The sequence below is a fragment of the Ovis aries genome, chromosome 23 (assembly GCF_016772045.2).
Source record: "Ovis aries strain OAR_USU_Benz2616 breed Rambouillet chromosome 23, ARS-UI_Ramb_v3.0, whole genome shotgun sequence".
Classification (NCBI taxonomy): Eukaryota; Metazoa; Chordata; class Mammalia; order Artiodactyla; family Bovidae; genus Ovis; species Ovis aries.
The window spans coordinates 22,592,516-22,618,329 of NC_056076.1; the positions used below are offsets into that span (position 1 = coordinate 22,592,516).

The 25,814-nt window shown below is 41.8% G+C and overlaps 1 protein-coding gene across 35 annotated transcripts in view; it reads right to left on the reverse strand.

The window, feature by feature from the left end:
• The window catches only part of DTNA (dystrobrevin alpha), a 433,908-nt gene that overhangs the window by 100,865 nt on the left and 307,229 nt on the right, over window positions 1-25,814 (reverse strand). For all 35 annotated transcript variants that reach the window (XM_060405357.1, XM_060405353.1, XM_060405347.1 and 32 more), the window contains one exon: window positions 7,276-7,489. In XM_060405357.1, the coding sequence (XP_060261340.1) occupies window positions 7,276-7,489 (214 nt within the window). The remainder of the gene's footprint in view (window positions 1-7,275; window positions 7,490-25,814) is intronic.

Consider the following 25,814-nt stretch of genomic DNA (forward strand, 5'->3'; position numbering starts at 1 on the left):
AATTCTGACTAACTGTTTTCTGAACAGGCTCAAGGAATTATTTCTTGATTTAAGAATACTAAAACCAGAAGCTTTTCTTTTACCAACATATTTTACCAAAGCATTTGGCAAGCATTTATGACAAGCAAAGGTCCAGCTCTCACGCTTCTGTTCCTCACACACTTTGGTGGCTTAATTCACAAATAGAATTGCTTCTTCTTCTGTCTTCCACAGCATGGCTCTGTCATAACATGTTTCTTTATCTGGAAATTATTTTGTTCATTTGGATCATGTATTTATTATCTCAATAAATATTGACTGGCAATGCCTCAGAGGTTGGGCATATAAAGGCAAATAAGGCATGACGCCTACCCTCCTTTTTCTCATCATCTACTGGGGAGAAAGAGTCAAAACTAGTTAATTTTAATACAACACATTTTATGGCAAGGTCCACGTCTTACTCATCTATTATCTCCAGCCTATGTAGCACCTGGAATATAGCGAGTTCTTAATACAAGTTAGTTAAATGAATAAATGCACAAGTGAAATATTATGATTTACCACTTCAGTATTATATTGAGCAATACTAAATATTTGAGGAAAATTGCAAAGATTGACTTTATAGCTCTTAATAGTACATCGTGCAGACATGTGATACGTTGAATTTAGAAAGGGTGATATACATAATTACTCTTGTTTTGGGGAGAGTGAAGTTAACATATGGATGTAGAATCCCTTATTCGGGCCTGCCATCACTTTGGGCTCCCGGTAATGTTAGCAAAACATCCAGGAAAAGAATCCTGATAGCACTGGGCCAGGCGAGTATGCTGGAAGTTTGTCCATAATGGGGACCTGAAGGGGCCAAACTTGTTGACATCTCTCCCTCTCTCCCATGAAATCCTACCTGCCACTCACCCAAGTGTGTCCGATAGAAAGACGAATGACATTAAGAATATTCAATTTATCTACAACTAGGAAAATTCTTTGGAAAGAGCTTCCATTTTTACAACATGTAGGAGTGTTGGAGCAAAGTACTTTTAATCAGAACAAAATTTTAGTGAGTAGAGACTGTGGATACCTTGGATTTAAGATGTGCTAAGAAAAAAATCACCAAGACAAGTACATTTTAAAGATGGAGTGCTCACCACATACATAATCATAAGCCAAGAGGAGAACATTTGGTTTCGTATGACTCTTTTCTTTATCCTTCATTGTCACACATCCACAGAGCCTCACACGTGAACAACACATTTTGTTGGTGTATTTGGTACTGCATCTTGAATTAAACATCAGAATCATTTTTTTAAACTCAAAAGGCAGAAGGATTTTGGCAGAGTTCCAGGATTATTTCATATTCACACATCCGAAATTATGCCATGGTACTTTCCATCGTGTTGGGGGCTCAGCAGTGTGAAAGGATATGCAAATGGCTCAGGAGGTTTGATATGTCAAAAGAAAATGTCAAAAGAAAATTCCAGAATTTTGTATTGTCTATGAAAGACTATTGATGAATATGGTGTTATGGATGGCTATTGTAGAACTGACTCTAAATCTACAATGTAAAACTTGTTAAGTCCAAATATCTCTTTCACATACACTCTGTCAACTATGTCTAAATACTGCAAACTAGAAAGGTTAGGAATGTGAGCATAATAATAATATCCTGTAATAAACAGGGTAAGTCTAGGGAAAAAACACATTAATTCTCATATAAAAAGATAAAATGGAAAGCATGAATATAGCTGAACTTAAACTGATGCCTGAAAGAAAATGATTTTCCCCTACTTAACCCATCTAATAGGAAGTAAATTATCTAATCTTTTTATTTTCAGCTTCATCACTTACTCAACCTGGAAAATCATTATAATACAGCAGCAAACCAGTAAGATTGCTGGTACACAGTAAATGCTGAGTACCTCTTAGCTATTATTATAATTATAATATTGTTATTATTATCATTAGAGAATTGGCATTAAGAATCAACCTGCCAAATAAGAAAATCACTGTTTCTTAGAATACATCTCATTGTCCAACTTTGGAGTTTTAAATATATGTGCAAATAATATTTGCTAAAAGTAAGACCCCTGTCACATAATCTACTTTATGAGGAACTGTGCCAAGAAGGGAGTCTCCTGAATTGAAATGAGATTAAGTCACCTGATGAAAGTTGATCTTAGTGTTTCCCAGGAAAGTGGGAACAGGGTACAGAGAAGCATATTGAAGTCTTTCGTGAAAATGGGATCCCCCACATTAGTAACCATGGACATCTAATGTGCTTCTAGATGGGGCAGGAATTGAAAATAGAGGATATGAGTCTAGGTAACAGAGCAAACTTAGACCTACTAGGTTTAGTAATAATAGACTGGAGATTCGGGTCAGTTCAGTTGCTCAGTTGTGTCCGACTCTTTGCAACCCCATGGATTGCAGCACACCAGGCTTCCCTGTCCTTCACCATCTCCTGAAGCTTGCTCACACCCATGTCCACTGAGTCAGTGATGCCAATCATCTTGTCCTCTGTCATCTCCTCCTCCTCCTGCCTTCAATCTTTCCCAACATCAGGATCTTTTCCAATAAGTTGGCTCTTCTCATCAGCGGGCCAAAGTATTGAGCTTCCGCTTCAGCACCAGTCCTTCCAATGAATATTCAGGACTGATTTCCTTTAGGATGGATTGGTTTGATCTCCTTGCAGTCCAAGAGACTTCCAAGAGTCTTCTTTAACACCACCATTCCAAAGCATAAATTCTTTGGCACTCAGCTTTTTTTTATAGTCCAACTCTCACATCCATAAACGACTACTGGAATAACCATAGCCTTGACTATACAGACTTGAGACTAAGGAGGACTTAATCTCAGGAAAAGAATAAAAAGAAATTAGTGTGATAAGGGCTGAGAAAAGTTAACCCTTGATTTTCATTCATTCATTTACTTACTCACTGATGCATTGGGAGCTGGATATTGGCTCAGATGCTGTGCATACAAAGAAAAGACTTAAAAATGGCTTGTATGAGGCAGTCACACAAGCAGAGAGGCCCCCACTCTAAGAGATCATCAGAGTCACATGAAAGGAGCAGTGGGCCCTGGCAAAAGATGAGCAGCTCCACTCGAGAGGTGAAGGGTGATGCACAGTGTATCAGCGTCTATGACCCCACCTCTCCAAAAGGCCACACGTGATTGACTTGGAAGGATTATTTTCAAGGTAACCATGGTACCTCAATAAAACTGTTTTTTAAAGAAGAGAAATTATTTTCATCTTGTAATTTTCTGTCATTTTTTTTTCTTTTTGTTACTTTCAATTGCCTAAAAAGTAATAACAGTAGAAGGCTTTAGAACACTTCAAGGAGATTTTTCCCCCATTGGGATATGGACAAGAGGTGAGGGGAAAAGGTGCTGTCGAGTTAGAGTTATTGGCTTATGAAGGAAAGAGCCTCAGGGAAGGCTCCTGCGAGCACATAAAGGAAGGAGGCAGGTGGGTTCCTGGAGAAGCACAGAAGGGCAGAGACAGGAAGAGATGGGCTCAAGGCTCTGCTTATTTCCTCACATTCTTCTTCCCTCTAAGCCCCAGCTCTCCTCTTCTGAGATCTCCTTTCCCATGCTTCTCAGGCACAGCTCTCCATTTCCCTAGAGACACGCAGAGAAGAAAGCTTCCAGATATGGAAACAGTATGCTTGGAAGTTGTTAGGTAATAGCCCACTGGGTGATATCCCTTCAAGCATCCATCTTGAGAAGGAAAGCCTTCTAGACTGAACTGACTGCCTGTTCAGTGACAGGATGGCAAGCATCTGTAGGCCATGCCGTGCCACGCTAAGTCACTTCAGTCGTGCCTGACTCTTTGTGTGACCCCATGGACTATAGCCTGCCAGGCTCCCTTGTCCATGGGATTCTCCAGGCAAGAATACTGGAGTGGGTTGCCATGTCCTCCTCCAGAATCTTCCTGACCCAGGGATCAAACCAGTGTCTCATGTCTCCCGCACTGGCAGGCAGGTTCTTTACCACAAGCGCCACCTGGGAAGTCCAGGCACTGGAGGCAAATGGCAGCTCCTGAAGTCTATGAATCACCCTATGTATGCAGCGATGGACTGCATCATGAGGCTGACTTGGCCAAAGAGCAGAGAAACCTCAAAACCAGGGAACTGATTACAGTCTATGGCAAGCATGCCTCTGTGAGAGCAGAGATCCAGGTGGCTGGGGGAAGGTGGTGGAGAGAAATGAAAGAGTGCTATTTTGGGGGAACCGTGGTTGTGGGAAGGTAAGTCTGGTTCCCAGGGGTGCATCCAAGTCAAGTGGGCCTTGATCCTCATTTCAGGTCATTATTTCTTGGCAGAGTTCAACTGGCATGAGGCTAGTGAACTTTAAGGCACAAACAATATTTCTTTGAATGCAAGTTCTTATTCTTCATGGGACTAAATTTCTGTATTTGCTTCAATTTTTTTTTAAACAGTACTGCTTTAGAGACCAGAATCTTATAGGATCTCTAACTTATTGTGCATTTTTCCTCATTTTTCTTTTATTGTGAGCAATTAAAATAAAGCAAATGAGGGGACAATCTCCTAAACATTTCAGTGACTCTGTAATAGCAAAAGCACATCATAGATCTACCACTATCAGGCTCATTCATGCCCACCAAGATACAGAAGCCTCCCTTAAATACTTGGGTTCTGTAAAATAATGCCATTCGCAGCAATATGCACGCCACTAAAGATTATCATACCAAGTAAAGTAAGTCAGAAAGAGAAAGACAAATGCCATATGACATCACTTATATGTGGAATCTAAAATTCGACACAAACGAACCTATCTATGGAACAGTAACAGACTGACGGTCATAGAGAACAGACCCAGGGTCTGTTACCCTTGTGGTTACCAAGGGGAGGGGCTGGAGGAGGGCTGGAGGAGGAGGGTGGGGTTAGCAGACGTAAGCTATTATATATGGAATGAATAAACAACAAGATCCTATTGTCTAGCACGGGGAAGTATATTCAGTATCCTATGATAAACCATAATTAAAAAGAATATAAAAAAGAAATATCTGTATATGTATAACTTAATCACTTTGCTGTTCCTCAGAAATGAATACAATATTGTAAATCAACTATAGTTCAGTAAAAAATAAATACTTGCATATAGTTATGGGACAGGTGGTAGGAAATGACATCAGATTTCCATACTGGATCTCATTTGGATAACTAGCAGTATACTATCAGAAGAGTTGGAATAGAACTTTCATTTTACTCTTGTTTCTATTCTTATATTCACTTGTAAATTATATTTCCAGGTAGTGGACTTCCTTATGAGAGGCACTCATAGTGTCTAAAATTTCAAAATCCGTCAGACGGAAAACTTGTGTTTTAGCAGACCTATACTCATTGGCTCTGAGAATGCAGAAGTGTGTGCAGACTGGGGTCTGTCTTTTAGATGGATGCATGGATGAATCTCTACAGTGAGATTTCTCTGTGTGGAAGTGTTTCTAAATCTACTACAATGAGATTACTGAAAGAAGACACCAGGGACTTTCCCATCAGTAAGAAGATTAGGAACCAAATATTTCTTCTGAACATCGGTGTGAACTACTCTTTATCTTGGTATAATCCATCTTAGCTTAGCATCCAACAATCTTCAAATGATTCAGCTACATTATCAGAGCTATTTAGAGAACATTTACAGGTTGGCTCTTTGAAATGCTCTTCCTGATATTCCCAAACAAAAGTGACAAATCTATTAGTTTAAGCTCCATCTATTTCACAACATCCCCCACCCTTATGGCTAATTTGGCCCCATTTCTGAATTTTCAGAGTTGGCCCAAATTATTTTTTAGCTTCGATTCCTTATGAATCCTCTAGCAATACCCCATGAGGTAGCAGGAAATTACCTCTTTCTGTTAACATTTTTCCACTGTTACGCTTATAACAAATAAGCCTCCTGAAGGCTTTAGCAACAGGCCTGAAAGCTGCTATGGTCTTGTTACAGAAATTCCACCGCTTGGTTCTACTCTGCTGCCTGTCATGTGGGACCACTGCTTCCTTTCCTAGCCCTGCTGCTTGACTGCCACAGTGATGAGCCCAGAGCAGTACATCAGTTCTGAAGGTTGCACAGACTAAGATAAATGGAATTTATCAGGCTGGACTGCTTGCTTATTTCAACTTGAGAGTTTCTCAAAATATAAACACAGAGACGATAATGTATACTGGTCAACCTGAGCACCAACTATCCTATCACCATGCTAGGTTGCAAAGTGACAGCTGGTGACTTTTGTGAGTGGCAAAATGACATTAACCTGGCTGGAAGATCTCCAGTGCTGGGCTTAACTATTCCCAAGCCTTGGCTAGACAACGAGAATAAGCAAAATCTTCTGAGAATCTTAAAAGGGATTGCTGAAAGATCAAGCTAGTGATTTTTCTTTTTAATATTCAAAACCAGGAATGAAATTGGAGGTGTTGATCCTATATCTAGCCTAGGGGCCATCAGCAAAAAGCCCTTGTGAAATTTTGATCTGATAATGGGAGTTAGGGGAGGTTTTACATTTTCCAGGGCTGCCACATGTGCTTGGGAAAAGAAATCGAAGCTGAATCCCTAAGTCCCCACTCTGCCACTATCGTGCTGAGAGTCAGTGGACCTGCTGATTGTCACTGGACAAGTGACAATCTCTTTGTGCTTTGGTCCTTCACCAGTAAAATGAGAAGTTTGGAAGAATGACCTTTAAGATCTCAGAAATTCTCTGAGTCTGTGAGGGGAAGTTTAAGATAATGAGGCTGGGTTTCAGCTGCGGAGCGTGAAATGGCGTCACTTTGTTTTACGTGGTACATTACGGACCAGTCCGTTTAATGCAAATCACAGCTATTTTTACTAGACAGCAAGGAAGGAAGCCTGTTCAACGTCTCTTTGTTTGCTCTGAGATCTTGTTATGACACCTCAGAAGGGCTGTCTTAGACGATTTGCAAAGGAGAGAGTTAAAAACATCCTCCACAACATGCTTCATTAAATCGCTCCACAGGCCTGCCACCACACGACGCTTCCAAGTGTCCGTAGCTTCTAGGAAGCGTAGGATGAATTAAACAAAGGTCAGCACATAAAATTCAAGTGTCCCCAATTTCCTGTGGTGCCATTTTACGCTCTAAGTCTTTTCCAAAGCATTTAAAATTTATGTTACACACATAGAAACTCTATTGAGATAAGTATCTGAATAAGAAAAAAGCAGCAGTTGGTTCCTCCAGAAAATTCTTTGGAATAAAGACCAAGAAGGATAAGAGGAAGGGGAGACAGAATATGCAGACAGTCACAGACATTTCAGAGGGAGCTTACGGATCAAAGGCTGCCAGCAGGAAGTTTAACAGGAGGCTGATGGACTGCTCCACCTGGATTTGGTGTGTGGTTGGCATCCTTTTGTTGAGCTGGTAAAAGATGGTGGAGAGCACAGCCTCCAATCGGGCCACGTTGAGCTCCATGTTTGGGTCCACGTTGTTCAGAGCGTTTTCTCTCAATGCTTCTATGACGTTCCAAATGTCCACCAGGTGCACTATATACAATGAAAGCAGAGGGGACGTATCAGCCCAGAGTGCATGGAAAGGTAAATTTGTTATTTCACACGTGCCATTTGTCCTGTTCTGTCAAGGTGCCTCGCAGGCTCTGGCACGTGTTCCACTGCTGTGGGGGTTGACACTAGCAGAGAAAGGTACACAGCGCAGGATCTCAAAGAGCTGATGTGCACCGTATAACAGCAAACCAATGACTTTATGAACACCACAGTAGAGGACTGTTTCTGAACATCACAGTATTCTTAATAATCTGTTATTCTTCATAATAGATCTTTGAAATACTTACAATGTGAAGAACCTGAGGATCAAGAAAGTTAACTGACAAACACAAAGGTCCAAGGGAAGTCACCTGGCATTTGAATCCAGTCTATCTGGCTTTTTAAAACATTGAGATAGAATTGCTATAAAACACTGGTTAAGTTTCAAGTGCTGATTTGATAATTTTTATATTGATTTGACACATTGGCAACCCACTCCAGTACTCTTGCCTGGAAAATCCCATGGACAGAGGAGTCTGGTAGATTATAGTCCATGGGGTTGCAAAGAGTTGGATACGACTGAGCGACTTCACTTCACTATACCACAAGATGATTACCACCATACTGTTAGCTAACACATTGGGTCCCGTGATTATCATTTCTTTTTTTGTGGTGAGAACTTTTAAGATCTAGTTTCTTAGCAACTTTGAAGTATATAGTACTTGTGATTAAAATTAACAAGGCTATCTGGCTTTAGAGCACTTTCCCACTTGTACATCCTGACCCCTTACAAAGAAAAGAGAAAACCAACACTTCTATTCTAGTGTTGAAAGGCTATCAAAAGTGCATTTGAGAATTTAAAATAGTTTCATTTCTTTACATGTTTTCAGTCATCTAAGGTTTGAAATTAGAAAAAAGGAAAAGTTAAGGTAGGCAGGAAGACAGGCAGGAGAAAAAGGAAAAGTTACCTCTTCAATGAAGCAGTAGAACTAAGGCACAGATCAAGAATAGTTTCTTGGTGCCATTGTTAGCAAGCTCATGTAGCTCACTTCATGGTTACTTTTGCTAGGATAGTCAAGAAATCCATTTCTATGTCTTCCCTGTTCACCCCGAAGTCTTGTTATGATGGTCCCAGAAACCATCACCCCAGTTAAGACAATGGACACGTGTATCACCCCCCCCCACCCTCAGGTCTCCTTATACACGTTCTCATCCATCCTACCACTTCATCCTGGGAAACCAAAGATCTGTTTTCTATCATGATTTTCCAGAATACTATATGGCTGGAATCATACAGTCTGTACGGTGTTTGTCTGTATCCTTTTAGTGTAACGACCTTGAGAATTATCTATGTTGTTGCATGACCATAGTTTCTTCTTTTTTATTGCTGCATGGTATCCTAATAAATAGCTATACCACAAGTTGGTTATCAGCTTCCCTGTTGGTAGACATTTGGACGGCTCCAGTTATTGGTTATTATGAATAAAATTGCTATGAACAATCATGTATACAACTTTGTATAGACATATACTTCCATTTCTCTGGTAAATATGTAGAAACGAAAGTGACTAGGTTGTATGGTAGGTGTATGTTTCATTATGAAACTTCCAAAGTGTTTCTTAAAACAGTTGTACTGTTTTACACTCCCATTAGGAGTGTGAGAGTCCTAGATTCTCCACAACTTCATCAAGTTTAAGGTTCACGTTTCATTACACTTTGGTGTTTGAAAAATATGTTGTCTTTCTCAATGAAGTATTGGGTTGACCAAAAAATTTGTTTGGCTTTTGCAATAAGATCTTATGGAAAAACCCAAATGAACTTTTCTGGCCAGCCCAATATACACTTATGTTTTCATTCCTGAGAACTGTACATGCCCCATATGCTTTTCCACCAACAGCTTTCAGGTTTTACTCTCTTTATCTCTTTGTTCACTTCTGACACCGTATTTGAAAAACAAAACTAACATCTATCAAGCTCCTGGACTTGAAGTTGAAATAAACACTGGACTTGGAGTCCAAAGACATACATCCAAATCTGGCTATTCTACAAGTGCATACCCTTTAAGCCTTGACTCAGAGCCTCACTTCCTCATCTGTAAAATGGGGACTGTTGTTGTTTAGTTGCTAAGTCATGTCTGACTCTTTTTCAACCCCATGAACTACAGTATGCCAGTCTTCTCTGTCCATGAGATTTCCTAGGCAAGAATACTGGAGTGAGTTGCCGCTTCCTTCTCCAGGGGATCTTCCCGATATAGGGATAGAACCCGCGTCTCCTGCCTTGGCAGGCAAATTCTTTGCCAGTGGGCCATCACGGAAGCCCCAAATGGAGACGGTGTTCATTAAATTGAAAAAATGCTTGAAATAAAAAGTGGTAGTACCTGGTACATAGAGACAACACATTCTACATGAACAAATGAATAATGTGAGTCATGTCGAAAGAAAAAGAAAATCTTTTTGGCCAATCTCTGGTTTGGAACAGAGGAACACAAATCCCTTTCCAACCGATTCCTTAAATAATTCTTAGATTTGGATAAATTCAGATTTCTGTGATTCCAAATTTGCAACCTTCTTGTATCACACAACAAGGACATTAATTGTATCTCTTAATGTTATGGATCCAAGTTTTCAATTTAGCAAGCAAGTTACTCCTAGGGAGATGGCATTATAAGTTGAATTTATTGATTAATTAAATTTCTTGAGAGAAATAGATGGGATTCCAATTATTCTCTATACATTTGATCTACAAACCCTCTGACTCTAGTCCTTGGGGATATCCAGGTACAGGATACAAAGACAGCCATGATGATGAGATCTGGCCCATCGTCCTGGCTCTTGTGTGTGCCCAGGTAACCATAAGGAGTGGGCTACTGAGCCATTCTGATCTGGATCCTGACTATGGATCACAAGAAACAGCCATTGGAGAAGAGGAATATGGACTCTGAACTTGAGCATAGGAAGGAGATGGCTGCAAGGCAAGAAAGAGAAATGGCAGCTGGTGGAGGGATAGTCTACATACCTAGGTCTCTCCTGGGGAGACTCTGTCAGGGCAGAAGAAGGCTCTAGGATTCCCAGAAGCGGAAGAACACAGATGTATGCAAGTGACCAACAGACCAAAGGGAGGTTCTTCAGGCAATTGAGCCTTTGCTTGTCCAGCCTATCTTTTCTCTTCCAAACCCATTTCCTCTAGGGTTCCCTTCTCTAGTGAATGACACCAACTCTTGCCCCTGTGAGAGCCTGCATTTCCTCCCTGGGTCCCATATCTTCCATGCTCTCAGCGACCAAGTCCTATGAATCTATCTCATCAATGTCACTTTAATGCCTCTGTTTTCATGGACCCTTATCCCCATCACGCAACTCCATCATCCACTGCGGTGACCACTAGCTCTCACTGGTTAAGTCAGTTATTTTGTCTATCTCCTTTCTCCATCCCAATCCTTGCTATACACTGGAGTCAGAGCGATATTTCTGAACTGCAAATCTGACATGGCACTTGTATGATGCTGGAAGTCCTTCAGTAAACTTTCCATTCATTTGAAATCCAAACTCTTCAACATGTCTTGCAAAGTTGTTTCTGACCTGGCCTCATTTACTTCTCATCTATATTTCATCCACCATAACTCAATGTCAATCCCACTTCCTCAAGGATGTCTTTCTGGACCCCTGCCTCCAGGTTTGGTACTCACCATACATGCCGCTTTAGAACCCTGTTCTTTCCCATCACAGTATTTAGTGGACTCTATGTACAGATAAGTTGGTCCCCTGTTTCCCTCTCTGCATTGTACATGCCACAGAAAAAGACTGCCTGTCGTGATAACCGTTCATATCCCAAGCACTGTCACAGGGCCTCATACATCATAGGAGCTTAATGAATACCTATTGGCTGAGTGAATGACACGGAAATGACAATAGAGAAACAGGCTACGGATGCATTTGATTGCTAAAGATGCGATAGGTGTAATCATGAAATATCAACATGAAGAATCATACAAGCATTGGATTGAATCTTAGGTATGCATGCCTGCTCAGTCGCTTCAGTCATATCTGACTCTTTGTGACTCTATGGACTGTAGCCCACCAGGCTCCTCTGTCCATGGGATTCTTCAGGCAAGAATACTGGAGTGGGTTGCCATGCCCTCCTCCAGGGGATCTTCCTGACCCTGGGATCACATTTCCCATGGCTCCTGCATTGCAAGGGGATTCTTTACTGCTGAGCCACTGGGGAAGCCCCAATCTTAGGTATAGCATCAGTCAAATTACTTGACTTCCTTGAATCTTATCTTAGAAAAGTGGGGCTGTAACAGTACTTCCTCTCTGATGATTGCTATGAAGGTAAAATGGGATGATGCCTGAAAACACTCGGAATAGGGAATATAACACAGGAAATAATAGCATCCTATAATTATAGACAAAACATCTAGGAATCATGTGAAAGTTATTCAAAGTAAATATGTTCAACATGGAAACCTACATTACCATATGTAATACAGATAGCCAATGGGAATTTGCTGTATGGCTCAGGAAACCCAAACAGGGGCTCTGTATCAGCCTAGAGGGGTGGGATGGGGAGGGACATGGGAGGGAGGTTCAAAAGGGAGGGGATCTATGTATACCTATGGCTGATTCATGTTCAGATTTGACAGAAAACAACACAATTCTGTAAAGCAATTATCCTTCAATAAAAAAATGCTTCATATTTGTGTTTTTCACACATTTAAGAGCACTAAATAAGGAAAAATAAAATGCTAATTCTGAATGTGAGGCTAGTTACATGCGACTGAAAGAAAGCTAGTTTTCATAATTATGTGCCCAGCACTGTGGCAAGTCTTAGGGACTCGATGGCAAGCTATAAAGATACGGTTCCTGCCTCAGGGGCTAACGGTCTGGTGGGGATACAGACCTGCCTCACGACCGCGCAGATAATCAGAAATCATGACTTACTGTGACAGACAGGGTGCCAGGCACAAAACCAGATTACTATATGGTCGTGAAGAGGCAAGTGGACCAAGATAAGGTGGAGAAGCACTATGGCTGCAATAATGATTCTGGTCTGGATGCTGAGACGTGGGTTTTAAATAGCACAGTGACATGATCAGTAATGCAGCTTAAAAATATCATTTCTGACAATGAGGAAAGAAGGGAACGAAGATGGACAGGCATGCAATGGGGAGTCGCTAGAACCTACTGTGTTATCCCAGTAAGGCACTCTGGCATTTTTGCACAGGGGGTGGCAGTCCACAGAAAGACTGTAATCATGCATGTTATATGTACTTATTTTCTAGGAGTGGCAGAGTGGAAAGGATAGAGATTTTGCCATCACAAAGACTGAGGTTTTACTCCTGGCTCCACTAACAACTGTGAAACTGTGGGCAAGTTATTTCACCTCAGTACATTTTATTGGGCTTTACATAGGTGGTGCTGGTGGTAAAGAACCCACCTGCCAGTGCAGGAGATGCAAGAGATGTGGGTTCGATCCCTGGGTTGGGAAGACCCACTGGAGGAGGGCATAGCAACTCACTCCAGTCTTCTTGCCTGGAGAATCCCATGGACAGAGGAGACTAGCAGGCTACAGTCCTTAGGGTAGCAAAATGTCAGACACAACTGAAGCGATTTAGCATGCATGCATACATTTCATTATTCCTTTTTTAGAAATGAGGAAACTAATACCACTCAGAGGGAGTTGTGCTGAGGATAAAAGAGAAAAGGTATACAAAGGGCTGACCACAGGGCTTGGCACATAATAGATACTTAAGAAATGATAGCTATTAGTGTTAAACAACTTCTGATCTGCAGCTGTAATATCCTATTATTAATTTAGAAAATTTCCTATGAATCCAAACCTAAGTTTCAGCCCAGTACTCCAAATTCAGTAAACTAATTAACAGATAATTTTTGGCATACATTCTGTAGGTGATGGCTTCCCTGGTGGCTCAGCAGAAAAGAATCTGCCTATGATGCGGGAGACATGGGTTTGATCTCTGGGTCAGAAAGATCCCCTAGAGAAGGAAGTGGCAACCCACTCCGGTATTCTTGCCTGGAGAAGTCCATGGACAGAGGAGCCTAGGGACCTACAGTCCTTGAGGTTGCAAGAGTCAGACACGACTTAGCAACTAAACCACCACCACTGTGTAGGTGACATAAAAGAAGCACAAACCACACGTCTCGGCCACAAAAGCAGGCGGCTTTTCAGTCTGGCTGTCATATATCCTGAGTTAGTGGAGTTTGAGTGGATTTCACTATAATTAGAGACCTTGTGAGGTCTCTTTCATACAGAAAGGCCTTCTTCCTACGGGTTTTTTGGAAACGTTATTTTATCGGTAACTACTTTAAGAGGTTTGGATCACAGCGCAGAGTGGTACGGGTCCTTGGGCAGTTGGCTGGGTTTCTGTCAGACTTTTATACCAGCTATCTATCATACCTTGAGCAAGTCACTTAATGTCCTTAAGCCTCAGTTTCCTCATCTGTAAAATGTGGGTCATTGTGGGAAACAAAGAAGATAACCCATGTAAAGCAGTTCACATAGTGCTTAGTGCATAATAAGCATTCAATATCTGTTAATTATTATTGAAAAAAGATAAGTATCACAAGCCTTTTGCTTAATTAAATAAGAACATTAAGAAACGAATTGCCAGTCCAGGTTTGATGCAGGATACAGGATGCTCGGGGCTGTTGCACTGGGATGACCCAGAGAGATGGTATGGGGAGGGAGGTGGGAGGGGGATTCAGGATGGGGAACACGTGTACACCTGTGGCGGATTCATGTTGATGTATGGCAAAACCAATACAATATTGTAAATTAATTAGCCTCCAATTAAAATAAATAAATTTAAATTAAAAAAAGAAAGAAATGTGCTAAGTTGACAGTCATTAGAAGTTAGTATGGAGAAGGCAATGGCACCCCACTCCAGTCCTCTTGCCTGGAAAATCCTATGGACAGAGGAGCCTGGAAGGCTGCAGTCCATGGGGTCGCTGAGGGTCAGACACGACTGAGTGGCTTCACTTTCATGCATTGGAGAAGGAAATGGCAACCCACTCCAGTGTTCTTGCCTGGAGAATCCCAGGGACGGCGGAGCCTGGTGGGCTGCCGTCTATGGGGTCACACAGAGTCGGACATGACTGAAGTGACTTAGCAGCAGCAGCAGCAGCAGCAGCAGCAGGAAGTTAGTCAGAAGCTCTGTTTCAAAGGTCTTCTTGTGCCCCTGCTCAGTGGCTCAGTCATGTTTGACTCTCTTTGACTTCATGGACTGTAGCCCTCCAGACTCCTCTGTCCATGGGATTTCCCAGCAACAATACTGGAGTCAGTATCCTCCTCCAGGGGATCTTCCTGACCCAGGGATCAAACCTGTGTCTCCAGCACCTCCTGCATTGGCAGGCGGATTCTTTACCACTGAGCCACCTGGGAAGCCCCTTTAAATGTCTGCAGTTGTGTAAACATGCTACTTACGGTTGAGCTATCAAATCATTTTAGAAAATGAGGAATTTATTTAAGTCATGCAGTGATGACTGTACGACACTAGATGGCACTGTGCACACTTTATTAAATACCCATCGAGCTTCAACTGTCCATCACAGGACACCTGCTATTACACAAGTGATTAAAGTGGGGTTTCCTCATCTGTGTAACTGCATACAGTTCATGCTAACATACTAGATAAGGCATCAGTTTGCACAGTGAGATTATTTATTTAACATTAACCATGTCAAGAATAAACAAAACGTATTCTTAAAAGTAGTATTTAGTACTTCACAGAATCTTAAAACTAATATACGTTAATTTCATACATTTATATTAAATCCTCACAGTTTGTCTTTATAAATAAATGGAAATAGACAAAGTTTCAATTTTGCTGTTTAGCTGCTGAGTCGTGTCCAACTCTTTGTGACCCCATGGACTGTAGCCGCCGCCCACCCCCCCCCCCCAACCCCCCAGGCTCCTCTGTCCATGAAATTCTCCAGGCAAGAATACTAGAGTGGGTTGCCATTCCCTTCTCCAGTAAATCTTCTCAACTTAGGGATTGAACCTGGGTCTAGATAGAAATAGCCAATGTCATAAACTTGATTAACATAAAGAGAATCATATAAATAGGGTAAAATATGAGAGGGTATATCAAGGATAGGAAAATCAAGAGACAGCTCATGAAATAAATCTCAAAATTCCCAAGCCCAGAGTCCACCACTTACTGATTCCAAAACTTAGGAGGATGGGAAAAGGTTTTGACAAAGCTCTCCAGGTGATTCTGATGATCACTGACTGATAAACCTTTAGAAGGCTCTCAAAGGCCTTGCAGCAGGGGAGGGTCAATAACCATCATTTCCTAGTGACTTCACCTCGGTTAATTTGCAGTGGTGGTTCTGACGGGGCCTGCACACTGGACTCACCTACAAATCTGTAAAATAGCTCCCGGGTGATGCAGACCCAGGAGTTGCAAGACACTAGGCTTGTTAGAAATGCAGACCCTCAGGTCCCCATCTCAGGACTGGAAAATCAGAATCTGCATTGTAACAACCTCCCCAAGCAGTTTGTATTCATGTTAAAGGAGGAGAAGTTGGCTCTCGGTCTCTACTTCTCAGTCCTTTGGCATCAAGACAGCCTCCTAAGTTCTAATAGGTGTGAGGTACGTTACAAGAAGCTGGAAACTATCAATTAGTTCATGCAGTCCAAGAATGATTTCTATAATTATGTCTGTGAACAAAAAGAGAACAAAGACCGTCTGCTACTCATCATCCAGTTTTACAAGGATTAAGTCGCAACCCACTGGAATCAGCCACTGACAATACGCCTTGCAGCATCAAATACAAGATGAGGCATTCTGTGTTTTGGATAAGTGGGCACCTAGATAGTTAAGATGCATATCTCAGGAAGAATTTCAATGACCCAAGATTCTTGCACCTTCCCATCCACAGAAACACACTAAAATCATTAACTTGAGATATCTGTTTTATGTGACTAACAGTAATCTTTTACCCAATGTATGCTTGACATCATGTATTTTCCAGCAAAAAATTCACATATATATGAATAATATGTAATACACAATATATGAATTAATATATATTCATATGGGTTTCCCCAGTGGCTCAGCAGTAAAGAATTCACCTGCAGTCCAAGAGACTAGGAGACTAGGGCTTGATCCTTGGATGGGGAAGAACACCTGGAGGAGGAACTGGAAAACCACTCCAGTAGTCTCGCCCAGAAAATCCCATGGACAGAGGAGCCTAGTGGGCTATAGTCCATGGAGTCGCAAAAGAGTCAGACACGACTGAGTGGCTAAATAACAACAATATATTTAATATACGGATATGTGGATATATAATATATATCCATACTACGTATTTGGAGCAATTCCTCAGAACTGTGTCCTGGACTATAGTCCTCAGTTAAGACCCTGAATAAAATTTACACTCACAGCTTTTATATTGTGTGTTTTCCTTTAAGTTCATGCACTGTTTTAGAAAGGCTAGAGATTTATATCTACAAGAAGGTCACTCATTGCATTATGCTGTGCTTTCTTAATTAGGAGAAAAGGAAATTGCAGGCTGGGAATTGAATGTAGTCTGTCGATATGCCATTGGGAATATATATATATATCCTCTAGTGTATAGACAGCATATGTGTATGTGTGTGCGCAGCAATACACATGCTCTCTCAGCCCCCAAGCACCCTTGCCACTGATACTTAAAGTGATGGTGACTGTTATCTGAGGGTTTGTTATGACTTGTTTTCCCACCTCTGAGACATGTAGGTGAAACAGGGAGAGTTCTGCTGTTAATTTACTCATACAATCCCACTGCAAAAGAGATCAGTTGTTTCTGCTGAAAATTCATCCAACTCTCCCCTCCCTGGACCTAAATTTCCTGACCTTCAGGAAAATTCCCAGCATGAATTTCCCCTTGTAATCACACTCTCCCAATTATGAGCACCAAGTTCAGGTGGTATTTCTGCCTAGTTTATATTGTAGGTTTGGAGCGCCAAATTGTGTTCATTCATATAGCAGATCCTGAGAATATGCTCGTAGAAAAGCTAACTATGCAGACTCATTCTTTTAGTTTTCCAATAAATTCAGATTTCCTTAGCACGGAAACATGCGCACACCTGAGCTTGCATCGTCTTTTCCCTCTCTAGCTCTGAAATGGCACGTGGCATTCAGGGTTTTAAATGCCAAGTAGACTTTAAGTAAAAATGCTTTTAAGGAGTTTCATGTGTGAGTCAGGCTGCCAGAGGGGTGGGGTGTGAGGAGGTGAGGAAAGAAACATATCCCCTTGCAAGTGCCAGGAATGAATTCAGGGTCCTCTTCAAACTCAGGGCCCCAAGCCACTGATGAGCCTTCTTCCTTAGCCTTCTACTCCAGAGAATAAAACTTCCATTAATTCCAATAAAACTTACATTAATTATTTATTCAGCCCTTATTATGTGGCAGCTCTGTTCTGGGTTCTAGAATTAGCGTGAACAAGACAGGCAAGTCCTTGATCATATAGAACTTGTAGGTAGTGAAGAATAGAGATACGTAACAAACAAGTGCATTAAGTATACAACAACAATCTATTTTTTTCTTATAATGAAAAAAAAAATGGACCTAGTAGATTTGGACTCAAGTCTTTCTTCATTTGTACAATAAGAATAATAATATTCACCTTTCTTACTTTGTAAGTCCTGAGAATAACAAAGATGGAAAACAGTAAAAAATGTAAAGCACTATATACATATATATATATGCATTACTCTTATTTTTGAGAGAAAAGAGGTATTAAAATGTATAGTCACATTCAAATGGAATTATAACAATCCTCCCCAGATTCTTTCAATTCTTTGCTCCACTCTGTCAGTTATAAAGTTATTTGTCCCTTAATACAAACATTTCCCCCCTATAATTGCATGTGTTTTCCTCTTAACTGATATGATGTTATAAAATCCCATGGGAGACTGTATCACAGTGATGACTAGTTCACTTTCAGATCAAATATTTACACTGAAATTAAGAGAGCATCAGCTCATGAGAAAAAATGTCAATGTATCACTATTTACCACACATCTATTGTACGTGCAGGCATTGACATATGGAGAAAGACTGCCATATGCTTATACAAACGGAGTTGGAAAACGAAGCAAGAAATGAGAATCCATAGAGAAGACTCGAGAGTTCATTGGACTGTAAGGAGATCAAACCAGTCAATCCTAAAGGAAAACAACCCTGAATACTCATTGCAAGGACTGTTGCTGAAGCTGAAACTCCAGTACTTTGGCCACCTGATGCGAAGAGCCACCTGACTGGAAAAGACCCTGGTGCTGTGAAATATTGAAGGCAGAAAGAGAAGGGGGTGACAGAGGATGAGATGTTTGGATGGCATCACTGGCTCAATGGACATGAGTTTGAGCAAAGTCCGAGAGGTAGTGGAGGACAGAGGAGGCTGGCATGCTGCTGTCCACAGAGTCGCAAAGAGTCAGACATGACTTAGTGACTGAAACATAACAACGGTATTTTTGAAAGAAGTTAGACCCCCCTGGAAACTTTAAAGATTCTACAACACATCCCATGTTTAATGTGACTGGTGATTTAACACAATGAGACTCTGGCCATAAAAGAGCTTGTAATTCCCATGGGAGAGACACATTCAGAAGGCCTAACTGACTCTGTAAGAGACACTATGTTATCAAAAGTCTATATTCATAGAGCAGATTAAAAAAAAAAAAACACTCCTAGAACTCAACGTACTGGGATACTACTGTGGGCTGGAGACTTTGGAAAGATTTTAGAGGGGGAGGAAGCAGGGCTCAAGCTGGTTCCTAAATCACAGCAGTATACGAATACATGGAGATGAGGTTGAGGGGAGGGGCCGGGAAGAAAACCAGCAAGGGCCCAGTGGCAGAGAGCACTGAGTGAACTGGTGTAACTGGATCTTGTTTTGACCTGACTGGGTCAGCGGAGTTTGTGCTGGGGTTTACTGGAAAGCAGGGTCTATTCCTTTGTAACCTTTTCTCTTGCCCAGTGTATAAGACTTCTCTAATTTTTAGTTAGTAAATGGAGAGACTGAGAATGTATCCTGCAAAGTTTAATGCTGAGTTTCATTTTCCAACTACCATGTCAGCTAATTCAGATCCCTAGCTATAGCCAACCAGTCCAGCAGTGAAAACCAGAGGCTATCTTGAGACCCAGTGAGTGGGTCTCAAGTGTGTTCTCTGATTCCACAGACCTGGAGCATGGCGAGGGCACCCACACCCATGTTTAAGCAGCTCCTAAGGAGATCCCACTCCAGTACTCTTGCCTGGAAAATCCCATGGACGGAGGAGCCTGGTGGGCTGCAGTCCATGGGGTTGCAAAGAGTCGGACATGACTGAGCGACTTCACTTTCACTTTTCACTTTCATGCATTGGAGGAGGAAATGGCAACCCACTCCAGTGTTCTTGCCTGGAGAATCCCAGGGATGGTGGAGCCTGGTGGACTGCTGTCCATGGGGTCGTACAGAGTTGGACACGACTGAAGCGACTTAGCAGCAGCAGCAGCAGCAAGGAGATCCAACCAGTCCATTCTGAAGGAAATCAGCCCTGGGATTTCTTTGGAAGGAATGATGCTAAAGCTGAAACTCCAGTACTTTGGCCACCTCATGTGAAGAGTTGACTCATTGGAAAAGACTCTGATGCTGGGAGGGATTGGGGGCAGGAGGAGAACGGGACGACAGAGGATGAGATGGCTGGATGGCATCACTGACTTGATGGACGTGAATCTGAGTGAACTCCGGGAGTTGGTGATGGACAGGGAGGCCTGGCATGCTGCGATTCATGGGGTTGCAAAGAGTCGGACATGACTGAGCGACTGAACTGAACTGAACTGAAGGTTATTTTGAAAGACAAGGAAGCTTGAGAACCACTGCCTTGGAGCAAGAGTTAAAGGATGGAGTTAGATGAGAGACAGAAAGAAGAGAAAACGGATGCTTATTTGAGTCAGATGAATTCATTTTAAAGTATCATGGGAATCCCAGGAACACTGAGGTGGAGAAAGCCATGTGCAAATTAGCCAGTTAACATTTTTCAAATAAATAATTTATTTGTATGCCTTTATTTAGGTCTTTGATCATGACAGACAGTGTTTAAAAAGCTGTTAGGGAGGAACTCAGCTAAGTGGTATGCTTTGCCAAGGTCAACAAATGTGTTTTGATGTGATTACATTGAACATATTAGCCATCACTCACATTAGTTAGACACTGAGTTCAGAAAGAAAATGTTAGAAAAAGACAATTTTCAGACTTGATGTCCATTAGTGAGCCATGAGCTATATACCTTTCTAAAATATGAATCTAAACAATACCTGAGTAGCTCACCAAATATTTTATGCTTCCAAACTCAACCCCTTCCTGGCTCCCAACACATGCTTTTATCACCAAGATGGTTCCCTTTGTTAAGGATCCTTGGGGAGAACCATCATTTCTTACAAACATAACATTTTAGTTTCACTTTAATTTCCTGGTTAAGGTGGATGATATAACAGAGCATCAGGGAAAGGCCCACAATATATTTTTGGTATAAAACCAATTGCCTATTAGGAAAAAGTATTCAGTTTTCCTTAAATTGTGTTTGTAGACTTGCAGCATTATTCAAAATGAGGTATAATAGTCATTGGCTTAATAGATGTCATACTGTAAATTAAATTTAACTAAGTTCAATTGAACAGGCATTTATTAAGCCTATTATTTTTCAAAGTATTGTACCAAGGATTGTAAAAATAATGAGGAGGTAAATGAAAAGAAAGATCTGAACAATAACTAATTTCTCACTGCAAGCATTAACTTTGTTCAGAATATATTTAATCATCTTAGAAGTGAGAGAACCTAGTATCTCCTCTCCCCTCTGGGTAGTCATTTTAGATTTCACTAGATAACTCTGCATAGGCTTCTTCATTCTACTGCTGTATTTTGGGCTTTTATTGCCTTCTACGTAGATTATTACAGCATGCCTTCTCACTTGTCTCACCCCAGTCTCTGCCCTTTTCCGTCTGTCCTGAGAAATGTCTTAAGGCTCAGTTCTGCTCATGCCATCCTCTGTTGTCTAGTGGGGAAACTCAAGCTTCGAAGCGTGAAAAGCAGAGTTCGGACTTGAGTCTTGTCATCTTTGTCCTCAGCTCCTACTAGTCTCTAGCTTCTCCCAAGAGTCCTGCGCTTCAGCCATATGGAATGCCCTGCAGTTCTGGAATGTGCCCCTGGCTTCCTCGTATGAGCCTTTACTCAGCCCTCTCCCTTCATCGGGCGTAATCTTCAGTCTGCTGTCTTTCAAGATGTCATGCACTTACATGCCCTGAGGAAACCACTTCTGATACCTTCAGGTGGAATTACTCTCTCCCTTTTTGCTCCCAGACACATTCACAATCTATTAGAACATTTGTGACACTCTGCAGTCATTAATGGACAGTTATTCCCGACACTTTTTAAATAAGCCCTTGATTGGACTTTAGGGGAGAGGAGAGACTCGGAAATGATGAAGTAAATTTTATGGTTAGGGTCATGGGAGGAAAAAGTTCTGGGTTTCACCAGATTCTCCCAAAGACTGTTGTTATCATTTAGTCACTAAGTCATGTCTGACTCTTTTGTGACCCCATGGACTGTAGCCCACTGGACTCTTCTATCCATGGGATTTTCCAGGCAAGAATACTGGAGTGGGTTGCTGTTTCCTTCCCCAGAGGATCTTCCTGACCCAGGGATTGAACCCATATCTCTTGCTTGGAGGTGGATTCTTTACTACTGAGGCAGCCGGGAAGCCCATATTTAATAAGCAGAGATATTACTTTGCTGAGAAAGGTCCGACTAGTCAAAGCTATGGTTTCCAGTAGTTATGTATGGATGTGAGAGGTGGACCACAAAGAAAGCTGAGTGCTGAAGAACTGATGCTTTTGAACTGTGGTATCAGAGAAGACTCTTGAGAGTCCCTTGGACTGCAAGGAGATCAAACCAGTCAATCTATACACAGAGAGAAAAGCTGAAGAATCATAGCCCTAAACCATAAGCAAATGGACAACATGGACAACTATTTCTTGGTTATCTTTGTAAGGAGATCAAACCAGTCAATCCTGAAGGAAATCAACCTTGAATATCCACTGGAAGGACTGATGCTGAAGCTGAAGCTCCAATACTTTGGCCACCTGATGCGAAGAGCTGACTCGTTAGAAAAGACCTTGATGCTGGGATAGCAGAGGATGAGATGGTTGGATGGCATCACCGACTCAATGGACATGGATTTGAGCAAGCTCTGGGAGATGGTAAAGGACAGAGAAGACTGGCGTGCTGCAGTCCATGAGGTCACAGAGTTGGACACGACTGAGAGACTGAACAACAACAATTTGCATAATACCTTGTTAAAGCCTGGTTGATGAGGCCTGGTGAGTGGAATAGGGTAGAACACCTCCTGTTTGCCAGATGCTACATATAATCCTGAGAAGTTCTCCCTTTATTTCAATATTCGAAGAAAGCTCAGTGAGATTCCTTAAGCATGGTTTTCACAGTACCTTTATTACTCCTTATATTCTATGACTTGAGCAGGTGGCCAAGCATACTAGATACCAGAAGCCGCATTTCCAGAGAAAGAGCATCCATGGGCTGGCAAGCCTGAGGAACTGTCTTCTACTTTCCCCTGCTGGCTGTTGCTCTCAGCGATCCTGCATCACCTGCTTATTCCACCAAGATGAAGGCTAATAGACAAAGCAGACAGGGATGTGGAGGACCGGGGAAGCAGAAATTAGTTGGGGACCACTGCTTTTCTTTTTTTTTTTTTTTTGCACTCTGTCCTGTCTAAACATATAATTAATTGTCTTTGTAGGATGAGAGTCAGTATTGGAGCGGAAGGCAGAAAATGAACTTCATCAACCATTTAGAACTGGAGAAGGAAAAGGCAACCCTTTCCAGTATTCTTGCCTGGAGAATTCCATGGATAGAGGAGACAATCCATGGGATCGTATAGAGTCAGACACAACTGAGTGGCACACCCACACTCACACACACCCATTTAGAAAACAGCTCTAACCCAGTGTCCTAGTGCACGACCAGTTATTTGGAAGATGGGTTAGGAGAGCTCCTCACCTAGGGTGAGGAGAGCTCTGGATAGCTCATCAGCAGTACAGATTACTTATAGGTGTCCTGAGTTAGGTCAAGAAATGAGAAGTTATCTTTTGTTAAAAAAGAAAAATCTTTAAAAATCAATGGAAAATACCGATGAGAAAATCTGTAAAGCAGAGAGTCAAGGTACACAGCAGTGATGCTTTACACTACTCTTTTGTATCTTTTCAAAATATTGTCTCCATTTCTTTTTCTCCAGCCCCTGCAAGAGTGACCATCACGACACAGACTCTGACCAGCTTGGTGCAGCTGCAACCAGACAGCACTTTGCCTTAGGCTCCGAAGTTCCCGGAGAAGGCAGTGGCAACCCATTCCAGTACTCTTGCCTGGAAAATCCCATGGACAGAGGAGCCTGGTAGGCTACAGTCCATGGGGGTCTCGAAGAGTCGGACGCGACCGAGCGACTTCGCTTTCACTTTTCATTTTCATGCATTGGAGAAGGAAATGGCAACCCACTCCAGTGTTCTTGCTTGGAGAATCCCAGGGACAGGGGAGCCTGGTGGGTTGCTGTCTATGGGGTCGCACAGAGTCGGAGAAGACTGAAGCAACTTAGCAGCAGCAGCTAAGTTCTAGCACAAATAGCAGACCCCACCTGACATGCGCACAGGGCAACCCAGACGCTCGAGGGCATTAACTCCGGCCCGTGGGCCACCCTTGGCCAATACAGGACAGAGTAGCTGGATTGGTGCCTCCTCCTTTTCACCTCGGGTGGATAGTTCGGACATTTCACAGCGTTCCTCAGCAGTGCCTGCACTGTCTATCCGCTTTCCTTCCTCGTTCTTTGGGTTCACTCTCCATACCAACTGCTTCCATGAGAGTCTTACTGTGGAGTCTGCTTCCTGGGGAAATACACGCTAAAGCAAGTCTAGTCAAGTCCCTACCCATCACTGATTGGACCCTCCCGGAATAATAAATGAGAACAAAATGATGATTATGACCACTTTCTAAGTAGATTCTGTTCCGTCATGCAAAGTTTCCTCAAGGTAATCTTCTCCACGATATAACATCACTATCTTATTCATCAGTGTTGAATTTGAAATGAATTGTACTTAACCTTACACTGAAGTTCATTATTTTTCTGAGAAACTAAGTTAATTGAGGGCGTGCTAAGTCCCTTCAGTCATTTTTTACTCTTTGTGACCCCGTGGACTGTAGCCTGCCAGGCTCCTCTGTCATGGGATTCTTCAGGCAATACTGGAGTGGGTCGCCATGCCCTCCTCCAGGGGATCTTCCCAACCAAGAGATTGAACCCATGTCTCTTATATTTCCTGCATTAGCAGGCAGGTCCTTCACCACTATCACCACCTGGGAAGCCAAAAATTGAGGGCTGGTGTCACTGTTCTCAGCTTTGCAGCAGGCCTGGGGTCCTCAAGATTGCATCTTGATGACAAGTCTTGGCAGATATTATGGGACAGTGACTTGTTTATCAGGGCACTCGGCTAATATTTGGGCTTCTTTGGTGGCTCAGACAGTAAAGAATCTGCCTGCAATGCAGGAGATGTAGGTTTGATCCCTGGGTTGGAAAGATCCTCTGGAGAAGGGAATGGCAAGCCACTCCAGTATTCTTGCCTAGGAAATCCAATCGACAGAGGAGCTTGGTGGGCTACAGTCCAAGGGGTTGTAAAGAGTGGAACAGGACTGAGCGAATTTCAATTTCTGCTAGTATTTGGAAGTTAGAAATTGAATTCCCAGTAATATGATTTCACTTGGTATTTTCCCAAGAGAAGCTACTCAGCATCTCTTGTATCATGTACTCCTCATTGGGATCAAACAGAACTTCACAATTCCTGATGGAAAAGGAGGTAAAACAGAAGTCTTAGTCCAGCATCATGAAAGAATAAAAATAGCTACAGACTTAATCCATTTCAGTAGCTATAGATACACTTGGTTTCTTTTAATCACCAAATGTATAAGTTATATATATATATATATATATATTTTTTTTTTTTTTTTCCTTCAGAAAACAGCAATTTGCTCAGGGGACCAATAGGCTAGATATAGGTTTATTATATTAGGTTGGTGCAAATGTAATTGCAATTTCAGATTGTAAATTTTAAATCATTATAACTACATTCAAATACATCTTTATTAATCAAAATAGGAACCATTACAACAAATACATTTCTGCCAATGAGAAATAAGTTGGTTTATTCCTATAGTTGGTTTATTCCAGGATTCAGTGAAATTTTGGAAAGCATTTTCTGCTTCCTGCTGGTTGTGGAAGCATTTTCCCTGTT